Genomic DNA, 18,617 nt, shown 5'->3' with positions numbered 1-18,617 from the left:
AACTCTGTCTCTACTAAAAGTACAAAAAAGTAAGCCAGGTACAGTGGTGCATGCCTGTAGTCCCAGCTACTCGGGATGCCGAGGCAGGAGAATCGCTTGAACTCAGGAGGCAGAGGCTGCAGTGAGCCAAGATCACACCACTGCACTCCAGCCTGGGAGATAGAGCAAGACTCTGTCAAAAAAAAAAGGCACCAGAGAGTAGCTGAGAGGAATCGTGCATTGGCTACGTGCTGGATTCCTGGCCCTGCCTCTTAGGATCACGTGACCTTGGGCCAGTCACTCAACCTCTCTGAGCCTCAGCTTCACCTTTAAACAGGGGCCCTCACACTTATCTCGCATGGTAGTCATGGAGATTAAATGAGAAACAAGGTAAAAAGCACAGTGTGACTCACTTGGTTGGCATTTAATAAACACTCCTTTCCCCCTCTGTCCACTGAAGCAGGACATCAGAAAGGCCGCCCTCCTTGCCTCACCCTGACCTTGAGTCCTAGGCCAGGTGATCAAAAAGACTTGTAGATTCTCTTTCCCTGAAGAGTGTCTGGGCTTCAGGTCAGGGGAGGTGTGACCTGACTTTTGGCTTGGAGCAAAGTGGCTTTTGGCTTGGAGCAAGGTCAGAGCAGTGGCTAGCAGGAGGTGACCCCAAGTCACCCTGATCTTACCAGAGCCCAGGGTGGGGGGCCACGAACTCCACTCCCACAAAATCACAGAATTTCAAACCAGAAAGGGATCTTAAACCAGATCCAACTCATCTTTCAGACACAGAAACGGAGGCCTGGGAGGAGCGACTGGCTTGCTCAAGGTCACAAAGGCTGCCGCTGGGGGCAGAACTGGCTTCCAAACCTGGACTCCTAACAGCTAGCCAAGGGCTCGCTCCACAGCAATGACGGGCTAGCTGGCTCTGGGAAACCCTCCAGCTGGGAGGTGAGGCTGATGCATGTGCCTGATAATTGAAACAGGAGGTGGGGGCTGCTGAGGGGCCAAGACAAAGTGAGCTATTGATTGTATCTGAATTGCAATTAAATTGATGGGCCAGGATAGCAGGTCTGGATGCCTGGCATCTTAATTAATCATCAGTGCTATCGTTGGTGGCTGGGGGCCGGGTGAGGGAAGGGGGGCCTGCCGCTGCTGGCCTCATCGATCTGCTTGTTTGAGTAAAGCACATTGATTTTGGTTCAGAGCAGTAACAATCTGGTTTTGAAATAATAAACACCAACTCCATATCAAGACGTGGGGACAGATCGATGATTTATTTAGAGCAGGGCAGGGAGCCTGTTTCCTGGCTTGGGCTGCTAAGGAAAAGTGACGGTGCCCATGGGAATGCCTGAAGGAGACCTGGCTGTGGGTGGGTGGGACCCTACCTGCTCTTCTAGCGAAGGAGAAAAACAGCAGAAACCCAGCAACTCGTAACTTCTCAGGCAAAAAACAAAAAACCAAAAAAAAAAAACCCACCCTACTTGAGAGACATGAGACATGACTCTACAGCCAGCCTGCCTGGTCAAATCCCACTCTGCCATTCAGGAGCTGTGTGACCTTGGGCAAGCTACTTAACCTCTCTGAGCCTCAATCTCCTCATCTGGAATGATAGCAGTGTGCTATCCCGGCCCCCAGCCACCGACGACAGCTTCTAAGGACTCTAAGTAACCACTAATACTATCAACCTCTCTGTCTCCTCTTTCAGATGGGTCCATAAAAAAGGGTCTGTCTGACCTTTCTTGGGAATTTTAAGTACTTCAGAAAGATTTAGCACCTCATTTCTCACTGGGCAGATGGCTCTGAAAGGGCACTGGGTTTGCTGCTGTGGGCAAAGTTGAACTGTCCAAACTAGGGACGTGGGAAGAAAAGGAGCTGTGGACAAATGACAAGGTGCGAGGTGGAGCTGGGAAGGGAGGGGGATGAAGAGAACTGAATATGGAGGGGAGAGGAGGAGGCGGGGACTCTGCAGGATGGAAAGAAATGGATAAAAGAAGGGGCTGTGGGCTGGGAGAGACGAGGAGAGACCAGAGCAGAAAGGATCGTGAGTAAAGACAGGAGCAGCCCCACTGCAGCCCACGGGTCCCAGGTGGGAGGTGGGGCCGGGCAGGGCCAGCCCTGGAAAAGAGAGCCCAGAGTGGAGAGGAAAGGAGGCCCCACCTTGGCGGTACATGCGCATGGCATCGAGCAGGCGGGAGCCGCGGAGCTGGGTGCGGAGCAGGGGCACGTCGAGCTGCAGGAGCCCAGCCTCGCAGTGGTCTCCCGAGGGCAGGTCCAGCTCACTGCTGCTGCTGACTCGGCGGGAGGCGGCGGAACGGGGCTCCCCAGCCCAGCCCTCAGCCACAGGCAGGAAGCAGTGCACAAAATGCAGCTTTGACTTCTTGATGGTGTCGATGAGGGCGTCCTGCCGAGGGGAAGGGACTGCCCTCAGTGGGCTCTGATGGCCTGTGCTCAGAAGAGCAGGGACTGGTGCCAGCATCTCCACTGCTCGCGGGGCAGCAGGGGCCCCAGCACCAGCCAGGACATGCTAAACCTGGACAACTCTGCCCTCGCCAGGCCTGGGTGGCCACTCACAGGTGGCAGCACTGAAAAGAAGACCCCACCAGCAGCCGTTGAGTCACAGCGGGACGCTGAGTGGGCACCAGATGGCCTCAGTGTGCTCGGAGTCCCCAGGCCTGCCTACCAGGGGTAAGGAAGAGTCCCCAGGCCTGCCTGCAGGGGCCCGGCTGGCACTCACCACCTGCAGCTTCATCTGGATGCACAGTGACTTCTTTTTGACAGCCGCCATGCCTGTGGCAAAGCTCTTCCGCATGCTGGTGACCCGGCGCAGTGCCAGCTGCGAGCCGCCCTCCAGGCCCGCGATGGAGCCAGAGAGCACCGTGGCACTGCCTGCGCGGCCCACAAACAGGTTGCTGATGATTTTTCTGCCGGAGGTGGGAGGATAAGGGAGGAAAAGCAGTCACATCGATGGAGCGGGAAAGGCCACTCCTCCCCCACGGCCCCAGAACACCAAACAGTCCCATTCAGCCACGTCCAGGGGCCCGGCCACCTGAACTGCATGCCCCACACCCTACAGAGAAACAAACTGGAGAAATTTTCAAACAGTAAGGAGAGAAAGCCAGAGGTGGGCAGAAGCCAAGAGGTGGACAGGAATCGGACAGAGGGGAGCGATCTACTCATCTACTTCCCCTCGTCAGGGAGGGCAAAGGTGTGGAAGGGTTTCCAATGTGACAGGAGGGGTTAGGGTTCAACATCTTCTAACATATGATATAATTTACTTATTATGTTTACTGTTCATTATCTGTCTCTCCCATTAGAATGTAAATTCCACAAGGGCAGGGAGTTCAGTTTTGTTCACTATTATCTGCCAAGCACCTAGAAGCCCCTGTTGCAGGGTGGGTGCCCACTAACCATCTTCTGAAGAGTAGAGCAGATGACAGGGCCTGTGGGGCTGGGGGTTCTAAGGCCACTCAGGGCCTGTGGGGCTGGGGGTTCTAAGGCCACTCAGGGCCTGTGGGGCTGGGGGTTCTAAGGCCACTCAGGGCCTGTGGGGCTGGGGGTTCTAAGGCCACTCAGGGCCTGTGGGGCTGGGGGTTTCTAAGGCCACTCCTGCCTTCTTTGACTTGGGGATGTTCTTCACATTTAAACCATAGGTTCTCCCACCATGTCTGCCTCCCACCTCTACTCCAAGAGGCCCCTCCAGCTCCTCAAGGCCAAGTGCCCTGGGCTGTTGCCTCTCAGGAATGAAGGCCATCTATTTTGCTAGTGAGGGGGCCTCTGAGACAACCCCAGGGGGAGGGAGCCCCAAAATCAAAACAGTCCTGGGTACAGGACAGGGGCAGAGGGAGTGGTGGTCTTACTTCTGGGAGTCCTGCAGGAGCCGGGGGGCATTCTGGGTGGCTGGGTTCTGCTTGGTGTAGTTCAGCCAGCCAGTCACGTTGTACTCTACCCAGTTGGTGCCATGGCTGTGGCCCAGGAGAAAGTGGTGTGGTTTGCTGCTATGCAGAAGGGGGCTTTGGCCTGACGGTGGGAGAAGCAAGATTTAGGTTGTCAGGGCACAGGCACAAAGTGAGGCCCTCCTCCCAGGGAGTGCCACCTGGACCCACCTGTGTGTAAGAGGAAGCAGAGGAGCTACCCTCTAGGGATGCCACCTACCTTTTTTGTCACCTTCCTGGGGGCCATAATAGGAGAAAAGGCGCTCCAGAAGGGCGTCCTCACTGGCCCCTGGCACCAGAGCCTCCTCTTCTAATAGCCAGAGCAGGCCCCTCGCCTCGTCTGTGCGGGCCAGCGAGCGGACCTACAGAGAAGGAAGGAAATCCCTCCTTGTCATATGGAGCTGTGGGAAAGGGGCCAGGGTGGTGCTGGGCCCAAACACACCCTACAGAATGCTACACACGTGCACACATGCACGCACACACATGCCGCAGCTCCTGCCGCTCACTGCTGACACCTTGTGGAGGAGGCAGGCAGCCGGAAAGGGGAGCCAAGAAAGCCAGCAGAGGGAAGCCCACAGCAAAAGAGGGTGCTTAGCACTGCAGTCCAAAGTCACCAAAGACTGCAGCCTTCCTGCTGGCCCAAGCCTGCGCCCCGAGGCCCTCCTCCACCCTCGTCCCCTCAGAGGTCACCAGGGACTTGGATGAACCCCATATTGCTCTCACTCCCTGGCAGTGGGATAAAGTCTGGAAGGCCCTGAGCACAAGGGTTGGCCCTAAGGAAGCTGTCAGTAAGTGACAGCTGTGGGGTTAATCCTGGTCTCTGAAAGGAGAGAACCCAGAGGGGGCTCAGATGGCTGCCAGCGGGATCACTGCAGGGTCACTCAAGGGCCAAAAGCATAAGACAGGTGACTTGACGGACGTGGCGGCCAAAACGGGTAGAGGCTGGGGCAAGCTAGAGAGCAGATGTCCCTACCCAAAGGGGAAAACCACCACTGCGCTGCAGCCAGCTCCTCTCCTGGAAGAACACTGGCCCAGCATTGATAAACCCTCTGGTTCTTCAAGAGAAGGTGGAAATATCCAATTCTAATTTCCAATATCCCATGAAGGCCAAACAAACTAGGCCTGTGGCCACATCTGGCCTGAAGGTGCCTTTTCTATGGAGTTCCCGCATCTTTCTTGGGCAGGAAAGATGGAACCTTCCCCACACCCTATTCTGGCCTGGCCTTTAGGGGCTGGAGGAAAAAAGAAGTGAGAAAAGGGCCGTTTTTCCTCTCTTTCACCCCAGCTGCCTGCATCTGCTCCCCACAGATGCCCAGGGGAGCTGGCACGATTACCAGAAGGAAGCAGAATGTGGCCAAAGGCCAAGGCAACTCTAGTGGCAGGAACCCAGTAGCAGGAACAAGCAATGAAGCCATGAGATGGGAAGACAGGCTTGGCACCGAGGGCCCCTTCCCCAGGGGTGCAGCTGCCCCATGCCAAGGCCCATTAGTCAGGGGAGACCACAGAAGAGAAAGGAGGGCCAAGCTCTTCCCACACGCTGCCTGACCCCTGCTGCTCATGCTGACATCCCCCCTCTCCCGGGAACCACAACAGTTCTGAGTGAGGCCACCACAGGAGCCCAGGTGTCAGGAAAAGAAAATTCACTTCCCTGAGGGGACGCGGTGCTTGGGCACTTTAAACATCTGTCCCCAGGGGGATACTCACTCTTTCTCAGCCCTGCCACTTGTCCAAGCCAAGCAGGGCCTTATGGCAGAGAAGAGGGAGGGAGAGGCAGGAATCAAAGCAGAGGAGGGAGGTCGGCAACCTCGCAAAAATGCCAGTTCTCCAATAAAGCACCTTATGCAATTTCCCTAATGGCGGACAATCGCCAAATGCCAAGAGTTTGCTAGGCCAGCCAGTCCCCCACCGAGTGCCAAGGTGCCCTGGACACTAGCACAAAGGGTGACAAAGCCTGCCCCCAAAGTTGAGGGGCGAGGCTTCATATCCATGACAGTCCACCAGAGGGCGTTTGACAGTTTAGCACTGTTTACCCTGGGAGCGGGAGGCTGGCTCCTGGCCCTGCTCTGTTAGGTTGCACCAGTCCTCTACTTGGGGACAATGGGAGGGAATGACTATGTCCTTGGGGTCTGGGCCCTCACCACCTGGGACTGGTCACCAGGGCTCCTAGCAGACACACTGGAGGCTCAGCCAGTCACCAGCTGGGGCCCGAGCCTCAGCTGCTGAGAAAGGAGATATGCTTTCCTGCCTGACTGGGACCCCCGTGGGCTGTTGCTCCCCAGGGCACCAGGGCAGAAGAAAGTGCCACCTTCCTGGCCAGACTGCCTGAGTGCTGAGGGGCAGAGCCCCAGCGCCACAGAGTAGTTGGTGTCTGGGCAAAGCTGCTGGACCCTCTCTCAGCCCACAGTGGCACCCCCGGCAGCAGCTCAGATGGGGAGGGCTCCACCCCGGGGAGAGGGGTGGGAAATGAGAGGAAAGGCTTGCCAAAACCCTCTCTGGAGCTCCTACCAGGGACTGATGGGAGGCCTGGTCCACAGCAGCCACAGAGTCATCCGTCGGGGGCTCCAAGTCGTCAAACGCCAGCTCGATGTTCTCCTGGGAAAGAAGGCCAAGCAGTACTGAGCATGGGGGTCACGTTGGGGGGAATAGTCTTGTGAGCAGGCTGGGAAGGGACTCTGAGATCAGCCAAGGCCAACCTCCTCTGTGCCGTGCAGGAGCTCCCTCCATCATCCCAAATGAAACGGCTCCCAAGGCAACACACTGTATTTTTTGCACAGCTAAAATTCTCAGAACCTCTTTTTATCCTAAGCCAGAGTCACATTCTCATTACTAACATCAGTTGATTAGGCAACACAGAGCAAGCCCACTCTCAATTTCACACAATCATCCTTGAAACACTTGAAGACAACTGCCATTTTCCTTCTGAATCCTCTCTCGCCCCAAATAAATATCTTGACAATTCACTCAACTCACTTCCAGATGAGGCAGGATTTCCACTTCTCGTCCCATCCGGGACACCCTTTCACAGAAGGCACTAAGTCATCACCTGGCACCCTCACAGATCAGGGAAGGGCGACGGGAAGGCCAGGCCCAGACACACTTGGAGCAGGAACCACACAGTGGCAATCACCAGGCCTGGGAGGTGCCTCAAAAGAGGCCAAGGGCGGCCTCCTGGGGGCCCTCAATGCACCTGTAGGCTTCCTGGAGAGTAAACTCTCCAACAAGTAAGAACGTAGCCAAAGCCAGAGGCCAAGGACAAGGGGGCAAGGAACGACTCCTGCTCCAGAGAGTGCAGGAGGACAGAAATGGAGAGTCAGGTGACACCTGCATCTACAGATGCCCTTGCTGGGGGTGCCAAGGCCAGAATCTGAGGCTAGTGAGGCCCAGGCCCCAGAGCTACCTCCTTGTATCTTTCCAACTCCTGCACGAAGGTGCGCTCGTGGAAGAGCCTCTGCAGCCGGTCCTGGGTGTAGTTGTGGCACAGCTCCTCAAAGGAGGCTCCGCGGGCTGACCCACCCTGCTCAGGGTTCTGGAAGCCCGGGGTGTCGACAATCATCATGGAGCAGAGCGAGTGCTGGCTGGACTTGAGAGCCCTGAATAGGGACAGCCTGGGTCAGAGCCCCGCTGGTTGGCCCCTGGCACCAGGAAGCCCCACCCTGCCCAAGCCAGACCTCTATCCCTGCCCAGGTGCCCAGGACCCTGGTGGGGGGGGTGTGCTGGCCTTGCTCATAGCCCATGGGACAGGGAGCCCCTACTGGAGGAGACCGGCTCTGCGTCAGCCAACAAGGCACAAAGGCATCTACTCTACCTCTGCCAAAGCAGGAAAAGCCCTGGGTCCTGCCTGGCACTCACCTGTTCACCAGGGAGACGAGAAGGGTGAAGAGCTCGCTGTAGAGGCCGGCTGCCATGCCCTCAAGGCACTCCAGTGCACTCAGTTTCGGGCCTGTGGGGCAGGGGGAGCAGCGCTATCTCCTTCTCCCCAGTGCTCCCCACCTGGGTAAGCCCCTGACCTGCCCAGGGCCCAGTCAGCACGGGGCCTGCGGCGGGGCCTCTGCCACTGACAGAGCATCTGTTCACTCCAGCAGTCCCCTCCCGCCCCAGGGATGGCAGCAAGCCCTGGATGAGGCCTCACGCTCACAACTACCAGCCAAGGGACAAAGGGTACCTGTCCCATCTCCCAGGCCACTCTCCTCGGGGCCCTGGCGGAAGGAGGTGGAGCGCTGCAGGGTGCCACCCTTGTGCTGGTGCTTGAAGATGGCTGAGGACAGCTCCTCCAGGCTGCAGCCCAGTAGGTACGCAGCCTTCTGGGCCCACTCATGGCGGGCAAATTGCTTGCGCCCAGCTGTGGAGTGGAAAAAGGGATCTGGCATCCTGGGTCTTTTTCCTTAGGCCAGCTGATGACCTGATGACCAGCTGATGACTATGCATCTTCTGGAGGCAAAAACCAGCCCTGATGACACCTGATGGGCTTCAGGCAGAACAGGGGCAGCTAGCAGTGGCCAGCATTTCCTGTGTCCCGTGGGGATGGAGAGAATGAGCAGGTCCTAAAGGAGGAGGTAACTCCACACGCTGCCACCAGAGGGCAACAAACCAGCTGTAAAAATCCCTTTTCAGATGGCTCAGCTCCGGGGGTGCCCAACTAGGGGAAGGGCGGAGTCAGAGGATGAACCAGCTCACCTGGGATGGGCACAAGAACCCTGTGTGCCTGTGGGGGACTTATCTTGAGAGATCGCTCATGCCTCCCCATTCCCTGGGTGCATTAGAACCCTCCCTCTTGCCCCCTGGCATCTGCCAGTGGAGACCACAAACACCCACTGATGGCCCAACAGTGGGGAGGCAAAAAAGCCGCAGGGGAAAGGGAACAGCCCGCACAGACATATGTGCCTCAGCCAACATGTGTCTAATCACGGCAATTAGGGAAAGCTAACAAGAAACAAGGTTTTACCTTCAGCAGCTTCTGTAAGGCAAAGGACCAGCATGCAGCATGCAAAGAAAAAGAGTGTGTTAGCAAACAGTCATCGATGGAGCTCGCCGCCTCGGAGGGACCGTGCGGCGGGGGTGTTGTGAGGATGAGCAGGCAAGAAAACACAACCACAGTCAGACTTGGGACAAACGCGCACGCGCGCGCACACACACTCACACAGTCTCCAGGGAGTATGTTTGTGGGTGTAATCACACTGACACACACAGAAAGAGACCCACAAAGACATTCGTGCACACGTGTGCGTGCGCGCACACACACACCCCCTGGAAAACACTGGAAGCTCTGAGGCGCTAACAGACATTGCTTGAGAAGGTCCCTGTGCTGACACCCGGAGCTCTCCGCTTGCAGCTGGGGCTGGGTAGGTTAGAGGAAAGCTAGGCTTGTCGCTGCCTCAGAGTGAAGCAACTTCCCTCAACACACAGCCACACGCCTGCCTGCCTGTCCATCCTCCACATTCTCGAGAAAACTTCTCTAACCTAGAGCCTGGCTCCTCCTGGGCAGGGATGCCACTTCTTGGGGTTGCATGGAGCCTCACGCCTGGGCACCCATTCCTCCATGCACCCACCACCTGCCAGGACTTTCTCACTCCAGCTGAGCAGCCTGGGGCCCTTCACATCCCAGAAGGGGACAAAGCCAAAGCCCAAGGTGCTGTTCAGCGCCAGCATCCCCTTTCCCTAAACTGGAGAAAAAAGGGGTGAAGAGGTGCTCGAATCGCCACCCTCCAACGTAAGTCATCTTGAAGGATGGAGCAGAGCTCCTCCAAGCCAGGCCAGGTCCCCAAGCGCAAGTGCCAAAGCTGCAGCCCATTCGTTACCACGGTGCCTGCTGCCCCCTAGTGGCCGCCACCCTGACATGCAAGTGGAAGATACACAGCTGCCCAACCAGTGGAGACAAGGGAAGAGGACTGGGGAAAACTGGTCTCGGGAGGCCCCAGGAAGCACGCCCACCCTACCCCACCCCATGGTGGGCATCCCGAGAGGTTCCAGGATTCAGATCCAAAACCGGCAGGAGAAGCAGCTACTCCTGGGACTCCAAGACACCCCACAGCCTGCAGGCTCCCCTTCCACTCTCAACCTCCGGGCTTCTCCCCAGACCAGTCCTCTCTGCAGCAACAGAACAAGCCCAGCCCCTAGAAAGCCCTGGGCAAGCACCAAGACAGGGCACAGCGGCCCCTACACCCAAGGGCGGGGCCAAGGTCAGTTACCCGCTTGCTCCTCGGGGGCCTCTGTCAGGAAGGGAACAAGAAGGAGGGTTATTCCAGCAGGGCTGCCCTGCCTTAGTGCCCTTCTCATCCCTCAGCCTCTGAACCCCTAGCCCTCCGTGCTTCCTCACGGTGCCCTCCGGCACAGCCAGCTAAGTCCAGGCCTTGGGCCTTCACTGCCAAAGATGCTTCCTGGGCTTTCTGCTCTGATGTGGGGGGCTGAGAAGAGGCACAAGCAAAAGAGGGGTGTCCCGGAACGGCTAAGTCTGTGCTGGGCAAGAATAAACTGGGAGTGGGCAGGGCCCCTATGAGGTCACCCAGGGGACAGGCCAGCCGACTGGGGCCCATTGCAGGTTACCTTTGGTGGCTCCTGCAGCCCCCAGGTGGTAGATGGCAGCCAGAATGAGCCAGCAGGCCTTCTGTTCATCGGGGGAGATGCCCAGCACCTTCATGGCCGCCTGCAGCTTACTAAACTGCTGAGCTGCCTTCTGCTTTTCCTCAGGCTGTGGAGATAGACCACCTCAAAGGCCCGTCCCTCCCAGCACACCCCCATGAGGCTGGGCCCCCAGGGCAAGGCTTGGGTAGAGCCAGCAGCTGGAGCTGGGCTCCCACTATTCCCACAGGACCCATGGAGGCTTCTCCTACCCCCCAAGGCCCAGGGCTGCCAACCCAGACCCCACAGACCCCTCACCTTGGCCAGTGGCACAATCCCAAACACATTGTTCTCTGCCAAGTGGTTGAGGTGGAGCTCTGTCCTAGGGGTACAAATGAGGCGTCAGCATGGCACTTGGTCCCCATGCCAAGGCCATTTCCCCCCAGGGTGGAGACAGACAGACTCAGCTTCCAGACTCCAAGTTTTGTCTGCCCATCATCCCAGCATCCCCGACTGGCGGGACAGCTGCCACTGCTTTCCTAACTGGCCTGGATGCCTGGTCAGAGCACCATTCTCCTGAGGACAGGCCACCAGACATGCCCTGGTGAGAGGATGCAACCTGGCCCCCGGAAGGGAGCAGGGAACCTGCCCGAACCGTGAGTCCAGCCAAGGCAGAGACCATGCCCTCAGTTACAAGAAGGGCTAAAGAGAACAATGGCCTGGGGCTGCTGGCTCAGCCTCATTTATCTCTTTTCAGTGAACACACACGGCAAATCTAAAGGTCTGAAGGGAAGAGCGTGGCAGAGGCAGCCAACGTGGGGCAGGAAGGGCTAGTCTGGAGGGCACTGGAAGAGGCATGGGCTTTTGGCCCCAGTGTGGACTCAAATACCAGTTCAGCCCCCTACCAGTCATGCGACGGTAGGCAAGTCCCCAACCGCCGGCACCTCAGTGTGCTTTGCTTTCCAGAACTGGCTTCATGGGTAATGGAGATCCTAGCTAGGCCCTGGCAACACTGAAGGGCTGGCTGTTCCCCTCCCATATAGCCAGGCCCCAGTACCCAGGACCAGGGAGTTCTTGATAGGCAGGGACTACGTCTCATCCATCTCACTGTCCTTGGGGTCTAGGTCAGAGCCTAGCACACAGCAGACATGCAATGACCAAACAGTGCAGGATGCGAGCAAGTGGCTTTAATCCTGGATGCAATCAAGGTCCAGGAGCCCAGTCAGTGGGCTGGAGTTCAGAGCACTCTTGTACACCCTCTGAGCCATCTCACCTGAGGGTGCCATCCCCACAGGCCAGCAGGTAGTAGAAGACGTTGAATGTGGCTTCACTGGCTGGGCGCCGAGCCACACGCAGCTTCTCCAGAAGCATTGTCTGTGACACAGCATGGATGTGTGGGTAAGGAGGGTAGTGCCAGATCAAGTTTTTCCCACCCCACATCAGAAGGTATCAAACCCATGGTCCTCTAGGCCCTAGGGAACAAGCAGCTGCATTTTTTTTTTTTTTTTTTTTTTAGATTTGAGATGGAGTCTTACTCTGTCACCCAGGCTGGAGTGCAGTGGAGTGATCTTGGCTCACTGCAACCTCCGCCTCCTGGGTTCAAGCAATTCTCCTGCCTTGGCCTCCTGAGTAGCTGGGATTACAGGCATGCACCACCACGCCCGGCTGATTTTTGTATTTTTAGTAGAGATGGGGTTTTGCCATGTTGGCCAGGCTGTTCTTGAACTCCTTACCTCAGGTGATCCACCCACCTCAGCCTCCAAAAGTGCTAGGATTACAGGCGTGAGCCACTGCACCCAACGTGCATCTTGTCTTTTAATTCTTTTTTTTTTTTTTAAGATAGGGTCTCACTCTGTTGCCCAGGCTGGAGTGCAGTGGCGCAATCACAGCTCGCTGCAGCCTCAACCTCCCAGGCTCAAGTGACCCTCCCATTTCAGCCTCCCAAGTAGCTGGGACCACAGGCATGCACTACCACATCTGGCTCAATTAAGCAGGTGCATCTTATTCCCAAGGTGCTCAATCAGATACCAGATCCCTCTAGGATCAAATGGGGGACAGAAACCAGAATGAGGTGGAAGAAGACAGGCCCAGCTCCCAAAGGGGCCCTGCTGCTCTGCCCAACCCCCAGGTGCCTGCCTTCTGGAAATGGGAGCTTGTGGTGAGGTATTTAGCATGGGAGGGAATCAGCCTTGGCTGGGCCTTACTTTACTGACAAGCCAGTGCTCTGCTGGGTGAAATCGGCCCGAGAGAAGCCCCGAGCATGAATCTCAGAAAGTGGGTGTAAGGCTGAGGCCCAGCAGTAGAGTGAGGACAACCCCAGGGTTGGGAGAGTGAAGGGAACTGGGCAGAAAGCTGGACTGGGCCCCATCCAGGGCAGGAGGCCCTGAGGGCAGAATGGTGATGCCTCTGGATAGCACGGGCCAACCCTGCCCATGCCTGGGTCAATTTTGTTGGGGTAGAATCCCAGGAAAATGAGGCATGGGAGACAGCCTGACTTCTAGGTCATGAAATCATGTGGCCTGTGTCCTACTACCCCGAGTCCTGGGCAGCACTCTCACCTGAATGGAGGCTGAGGCCACCTGGCCAGCTTGGTCAAAGTCCAGGGAGAGGATCTGGGAGAAGCGGGTGGCATTGCCATTCATGATGGTGGGGCTGTTCCCAAAGGCTTCCAGGAGGGTGTACAGAGCCTGCCACTTCTCCACTGCAGAATACAGGCCCAAGGGGACATCAGGAAAGCCAGGGGCAGCTTATCCCCCAGCTAGGAGCTCCAGAGGTATGAAGGCTTGGGGCCATTCAGACCAGAACTGCCCATGGACAGAGGAGTTTCAGGGGGATGGAAAGGCCAGGGAGAAAAAGATCTGGCACTTAAGAGGGTGCTCTCTCAGCCTCTGAACCCTCATCCCTCTCCTCCCCTCATCCCACTTTCAGTTTTCTCCGTTGTCCTTGCCTCACCAGAAAACACCTTGTTCCCGCTGATGCCCGCAATGGTGGCCAGGTACTGCACCAGATGCTGGCAGCTGGTGGTCTTGCCACTGCCACTACTGCCCAGGAGGATGATCGACTGGTCCTGACGGCTCATCAGCATCGCCCTGTATGCGGTCTGGGCCACTGCATAGATGTGGGGTGCCATGTCCTCCCGCCGACACCCCTTGAACATGTGCATCACCTTAGGCAGGAGAGCAAGGGAGAGAAGGGGTTGGCTCTTAGCTGATCCCATTAAGACAACCCTCACCCCCAAGGTCCACATCTTTCTGGATTTTCCCTCCTGTAGTGCCCAGGGATTCCAAGGCCAACGCTGTGCATGGAAATGCAGACGCTAAGTCCTGGACTCCATCAAAGGTTGTGGGGAGGTCCTGTCCCCCATCTCTTGAAATGACTCCTCTTCCCAAGGTCAACTGTGAGAGTGGACAGGAGCCCAGTGGGATGCCACAGGGGAAGGACAGAGAGCCAGGGCAGGGGGTGGGACCAGGAGTCTGCAGGGTAGCCTTGAGGGTGCTGCACCTTCTCAGAGTACACAGCAGGGGCCCCACGGGGGCCAAGAACCAGCAGGCTGGGGCCAGCATACGTGTGCAGCAGGCTAGCGCCATAGCGCTGGCGCAAGGTGTGCAGGACGCTGGACTCATTGAGGTACACCAGTGAGGCCAGATCCTCCAGACGGTCGCAGGAGGGAGCATTAGCCTGTGTGGGAGGACAGGCGGGTGGGCACTGGAGCAGCAGAGCCCATCTCCACTGCCAGAGGATGGGCCTGGCCTGCCCTGCCCAGTGCACTCCTGAGCCTCCTCCCCCCACCCAGCCCCCTGCCCACCTTCTCCACGTCATCCTCGTCCACATCCAGGATGGCCCCATCGTGGTCCAGCTTCACACGCACCTTCCCCTCAGGCAAGTTGAGCTCCTCGGATTTGAGTTGACTGGCTGCAGGGGAGGGACAGACAGCTGGGATGGGCCTGGGAAGCCTCTGCTACTCCACTTGGGAACTCCTCGGTCCTACCCTCCTCCCCACTGCATCACCAGCCTCTCCTTGCTCACTGCTCAGCCCTCACCAGATGCAGAAGGCACATTTGCTGCCCAGCCCTGAGACCAGTGAGTCCTGACATGTGGCCCCGGACCCTCCGAGACTCACCCAGTGAGAAGCCGTCCCTATGGACCAGCCACACCTTCTCCGTCTCATTCCAGGCCTCCTCCGCTGCAATCTGTTCTTCTGTTTTCGCCTGTCAGAGAGAGAGAAGAATAAACAGGCCCTGCTATGGAAGACAGGGACAACGACAGCCGTAGAAGGGAGATGAGTGAGGGCATGGGCTTTGAGACAAGCCACTGGGCAAGGAATGAGTTAGGTGACAGACACAGAACACAGGGACATCAGAGGTGTCCGGGAAAGAGTGGGGGGAAGCTAGGAGGCAGGGGTGGCTCTAAGGAGCCCTGAAGACAGGACACAAAGGCTAGGGACCATACCATCAGTGAGGGTCTGGCAAGACAAGGACACAGGGAGCTTGTGCCCAGGAGAGAGGAGACCCCAGGAAAGCAAATCACCAGGTTCTCCCTCAGCCACCCTCTGCCCCTCCACCCTGTCAAGCCCAGGAGATCAGTGTCCTGAGTCCAAGGCCCTAGACCCTAGCCACAGCTACTGGGATCTTCCATGCCCAGCTTCTCCCTTCATCCAAATGATAGGGCCTCCTTTGCCAAGCTGGGAGAGGGCATGTCCTCAGATCTCAGTGGGGAGTCGCCCGGACTTCGAAGTACAGAATGACAGGTGGGCTGGGAGCCCTGGCCTTAGCCCTGGCCCTCCCCTCCAGAGGGTGCTCTACCCGGGTGGGGGACAGTGCCCAGGTGCACACACCAGCCTCCCTGCTCCTTCTCCATGCCACCGTCAGCAAAGACCCGTCACACAGACCTAGTGGACACGCTAATGCCACACAAAGGCACGAGGCAGTGCGGCCAGAGATATGGGGGTAGGGGCAGCCCTGCCCTGCTCTGTCAAACACAGGGAGAGGCTTACACATTATACAGACAGGCACAGGAGTGGTGTAAAGGGGCTAGGAGCCCCCAGAGGCCTCAGGAGGTCACCAACTCGGACATAAGCGTTCACAGGTACTGACAGGGTGTGGGGCTGTCAAACCTGGCACCCTCTAAGAAGGACACTTGAACTGGGAAGAAACAGTGTCTGGGGGAGCTGGGGAAACAGACAAGGGACTCCCATTGGGCTCCTCTTGTTGTGTGTGGGCGAAATGGCAGCAAGGTCGTCCCGTGCCGTGGGTGGGGGATGGGCACCCCAGTGGCATGGACCCACCCTCAGGTTAGCCCAAGCCCCTACACTCTCAGAGGGCCCCAGCTGTGAGGCACAATCAGCCTGAAACCTGAGGCCCAAGCATGGACACTGCCTGGGTCCTGACCCCCTGGGTGAGAAATCAGGAAAAGATAAGAAAACATAAGAAGTATGTTCTTTGTCACATTTCTTGGAGTTGAAAGTAAAGGAGATGTGGGCTCTCCTCTCAGGCTGGCTTCTGGCTTTAGACAGATCCCTCCAGTGCTGGATCGCCCTTCCCCAGATTGGAGTAGGAGGGCTGGGCTGCACCAGTGGCTCCCAGATCTCTGGGTTTCATGGACCCATGAAATAACTCTGAATAGGAGGATCACCACGTGGCTGGCAACATTTTGGTGTGTTAAGTGAGGACATTAAAAAGGCTAGTTCTTTATATCTGAAGAACTATAACTATAAAAATCATGGCCGGGGGCGGCGGCTCACGCCTGTAATCACAGCACTTTGGGAGGCTGGGGCGGGTGGATCACGAGGTCAGGAGATCGAGACCATCCTGGCTAACACGGTGAAACCCCGTCTCCACTAAAAATACAAAAAATTAGCCGGGCATGGTGGCAGGCACCTGTAGTCCCAGCTACTCGGGAGGCTGAGGCAGGAGAATGGCATGAACCCAGGAGATGGAGCTTGCAGTGAGCCGAGATTGCGCCACTGCACTCCAGCCTGGGCGACAGAGCGAGACTCTGTCTCAAAAAAAAAAAAAAATTACCATGTTGTATATATATATTTTTTTCAAATCACATAAGACAGGGGAGACCTTTGTGTTGAATAGGCACCTTCTATGGGCCAGGTATTTGGGGACTGATGAAGAAGGTGACATCATAGCCTGTAACTAACTCCTTTAAAGCTCATCTGAAAATGGGTTTCTCACTTTGGCCAGGAGGTGGAGACAGAGAATGTCTCATGTTCAGGCATGGGCTGGGAAGAGGGCAGAGATTCCAGCTTTTCAGCTTTCTCCCTCCAGAGTGAGCATAGTTGAAACACCTAGAACTCAACCAGGCCCCCCTTGGGATCCAGTGGCTGAGAACCATATGCCACATGGGCCCAACTTGAAGGGTGACACTTGGTCTAGATGCTCCCCAGGGGCCTGACACAGAGCTGCACCATCTCAAGCTCCCGGCACTACCTCCCGCTGGGGTCCTCCCAGACACAGGGTGTGAGCCTGGAGGGGAAAGAGGCCTTACACTCCAGCAGGAGGCCCAAGCACAGACGCCAGCCCAGGTGCAGGCTGGGGGCGCTGAGTGGTCACCGGAGGGAGCGGAGGGCTCCTGAGTCGGGGGAGAGCACCCTACCTGGCTGTGGGCACGAGAGGCGGCCTCAGAGTCCAGCTACCGACAGCAAGCAAAGGAGAGAGAGAGAAGAAGGGTGAAGATAAGCAGACCACTGGCACGCCCCCTTTAGCAAGTGCTCCTGAGTCAAGTGGGCCGGCACTCTCTAGTTGTCCAAGGCTCGGGGTGAAGGTGGGGGAGCTTGGTGCCAGGACCTGGGAGCTGGCCTGAGCAGGTGAACTGCACCCAGTCAAGGAGAGGCCAGGAAGGTGAAGAGACACTAGTGACCATCAGGCCTCTCAGAGAAGATGCTCCTCTAAGTCATTCCCAGTGGCCCGGGCAGGGGTCTGCCACTCTGCCTCTGGCTGCAGTCTCTCCTGGGCTGGCCATCCGGTCTATTCTGAATCAGACTCCCTCTTCTGTGTGTCTACCAGGCCAGGCCACCTCACCACACCCAAGGCCTGGGCCCCCTGCCAGCCTCTTGCCTTATCTCCAGGGCATTTCTCAGCCTAGCTCCCCTGTGGCCACGAGCACAGAGCTGTTCCTTGCCTTCTAACACAGCCCAAGGGTGCCACTCCCCAGGCCACGGGCTGCGTTCAGAGCTGTCACCCTGCACCTCTCATAGAACACAGCTCCCAGAAGCTTCCAGTCTAGAATCTCTTCCTCAACCCCGACGCACCCTATAGCACTCCCACCTCTGCCAGCCAGGCACACCGACCCCATCTAGATCCAACTTGGGGACCACTTGACAGCTGCCCAAGAGCCAAGGCACTGTGGGCAAACCCTGTAGCCAGCCGTGACCTCTCTGGTTACTTAAAGCCCTGAAAAGCCTTTCTGGGGAGGAAGGCGAGTCAACCAGGACTTGGATGTTACCGGTTAGAAATGGGCAAGGAGTTATCAGGCCCCACCTGGGTCTGGAGAGCCAGGGCATCAAAAATAGCGACAGCACCCTTCCTTACCACCCGGTGTCAGGCCCTGACACCAACACGTGTCCTCGAGGCAGGACCATGTGGCCAGAGAAAGGGACTGGGCCCTGAGCGAGGAGGGGCGCCCTCCCACATGCACAGGACTTTGGGCTCTCTGGAGGAACCACTCTCCCCAGAGCACTTCTCTCATTTCTTTAGGAGAGAGCACAACATGAGGGCCCACAGGCTGCCACGGAGCCACCTTCATGGTCAGCGCGCCTACGGACACACACAGGGTCCTGCCGCCAGCCTCAGGAAGAGGGCGGCCAGGGACTGGGACCCACACACAAGAGTGGCATTACAGAAGCTGTGAAGATCCTCTCCAGCCGCTGGTGGGCCTCTTCCACGGGGGTCAGCTGGACCTTGGCAGCTCCTGCCTAAAGGTTAAACCACTATTAGTCCCAGCCCAGAAATGGCGAGGCCACAGCATGCAGAGCTCCCAGCCCAGGAAGCCACTGGGACCCACCAGGGAAGGGGAGCAGGGCCAGGGAGCAAGCCGCGTGGCAATCTGAGTTTTTAAACCATCATATTAGAAAAAAAAAAAAAACAAAAAACAAGTGCCTGGGAGTTCTGGGGTTATTTCTTCCCACCTGCCTATCTTGAGCACCAAATG

General features: G+C 57.3%; 1 protein-coding gene across 13 annotated transcripts in view; it reads right to left on the bottom strand.

The window, feature by feature from the left end:
- Positions 1 to 18,617, bottom strand: part of MYO18A (myosin XVIIIA) — a 123,775-nt gene that overhangs the window by 34,143 nt on the left and 71,015 nt on the right. For 7 of the 13 annotated variants that reach the window (XM_030799392.1, XM_030799399.1, XM_030799391.1 and 4 more), the window contains 18 exons: positions 17,064 to 17,099; positions 14,581 to 14,668; positions 14,266 to 14,372; positions 13,962 to 14,138; positions 13,413 to 13,626; positions 13,019 to 13,161; positions 11,734 to 11,834; positions 10,779 to 10,842; positions 10,446 to 10,590; positions 8,848 to 8,859; positions 8,068 to 8,244; positions 7,755 to 7,845; positions 7,303 to 7,495; positions 6,411 to 6,497; positions 4,126 to 4,267; positions 3,831 to 3,990; positions 2,708 to 2,894; positions 2,131 to 2,374 (listed from right to left, as the gene is read on the bottom strand). In XM_030799392.1, coding sequence (XP_030655252.1) covers positions 2,131 to 2,374; positions 2,708 to 2,894; positions 3,831 to 3,990; positions 4,126 to 4,267; positions 6,411 to 6,497; positions 7,303 to 7,495; positions 7,755 to 7,845; positions 8,068 to 8,244; positions 8,848 to 8,859; positions 10,446 to 10,590; positions 10,779 to 10,842; positions 11,734 to 11,834; positions 13,019 to 13,161; positions 13,413 to 13,626; positions 13,962 to 14,138; positions 14,266 to 14,372; positions 14,581 to 14,668; positions 17,064 to 17,099 — 2,368 coding nt within the window. Of the gene's footprint in view, positions 1 to 2,130; positions 2,375 to 2,707; positions 2,895 to 3,830; positions 3,991 to 4,125; positions 4,268 to 6,410; positions 6,498 to 7,302; positions 7,496 to 7,754; positions 7,846 to 8,067; positions 8,245 to 8,847; positions 8,860 to 10,445; positions 10,591 to 10,778; positions 10,843 to 11,733; positions 11,835 to 13,018; positions 13,162 to 13,412; positions 13,627 to 13,961; positions 14,139 to 14,265; positions 14,373 to 14,580; positions 14,669 to 16,955; positions 17,031 to 17,063; positions 17,100 to 18,306; positions 18,382 to 18,617 lie in introns of those variants that run through there. The other 6 variants (XM_030799395.1, XM_030799400.1, XM_030799402.1 and 3 more) reach the window with 3 other exon arrangements.

The sequence above is a fragment of the Nomascus leucogenys genome, chromosome 19, assembly GCF_006542625.1.
Source record: "Nomascus leucogenys isolate Asia chromosome 19, Asia_NLE_v1, whole genome shotgun sequence".
Lineage (NCBI taxonomy): Eukaryota > Metazoa > Chordata > Mammalia > Primates > Hylobatidae > Nomascus > Nomascus leucogenys.
This window is presented reverse-complemented; position numbering and strand designations above follow the sequence as displayed.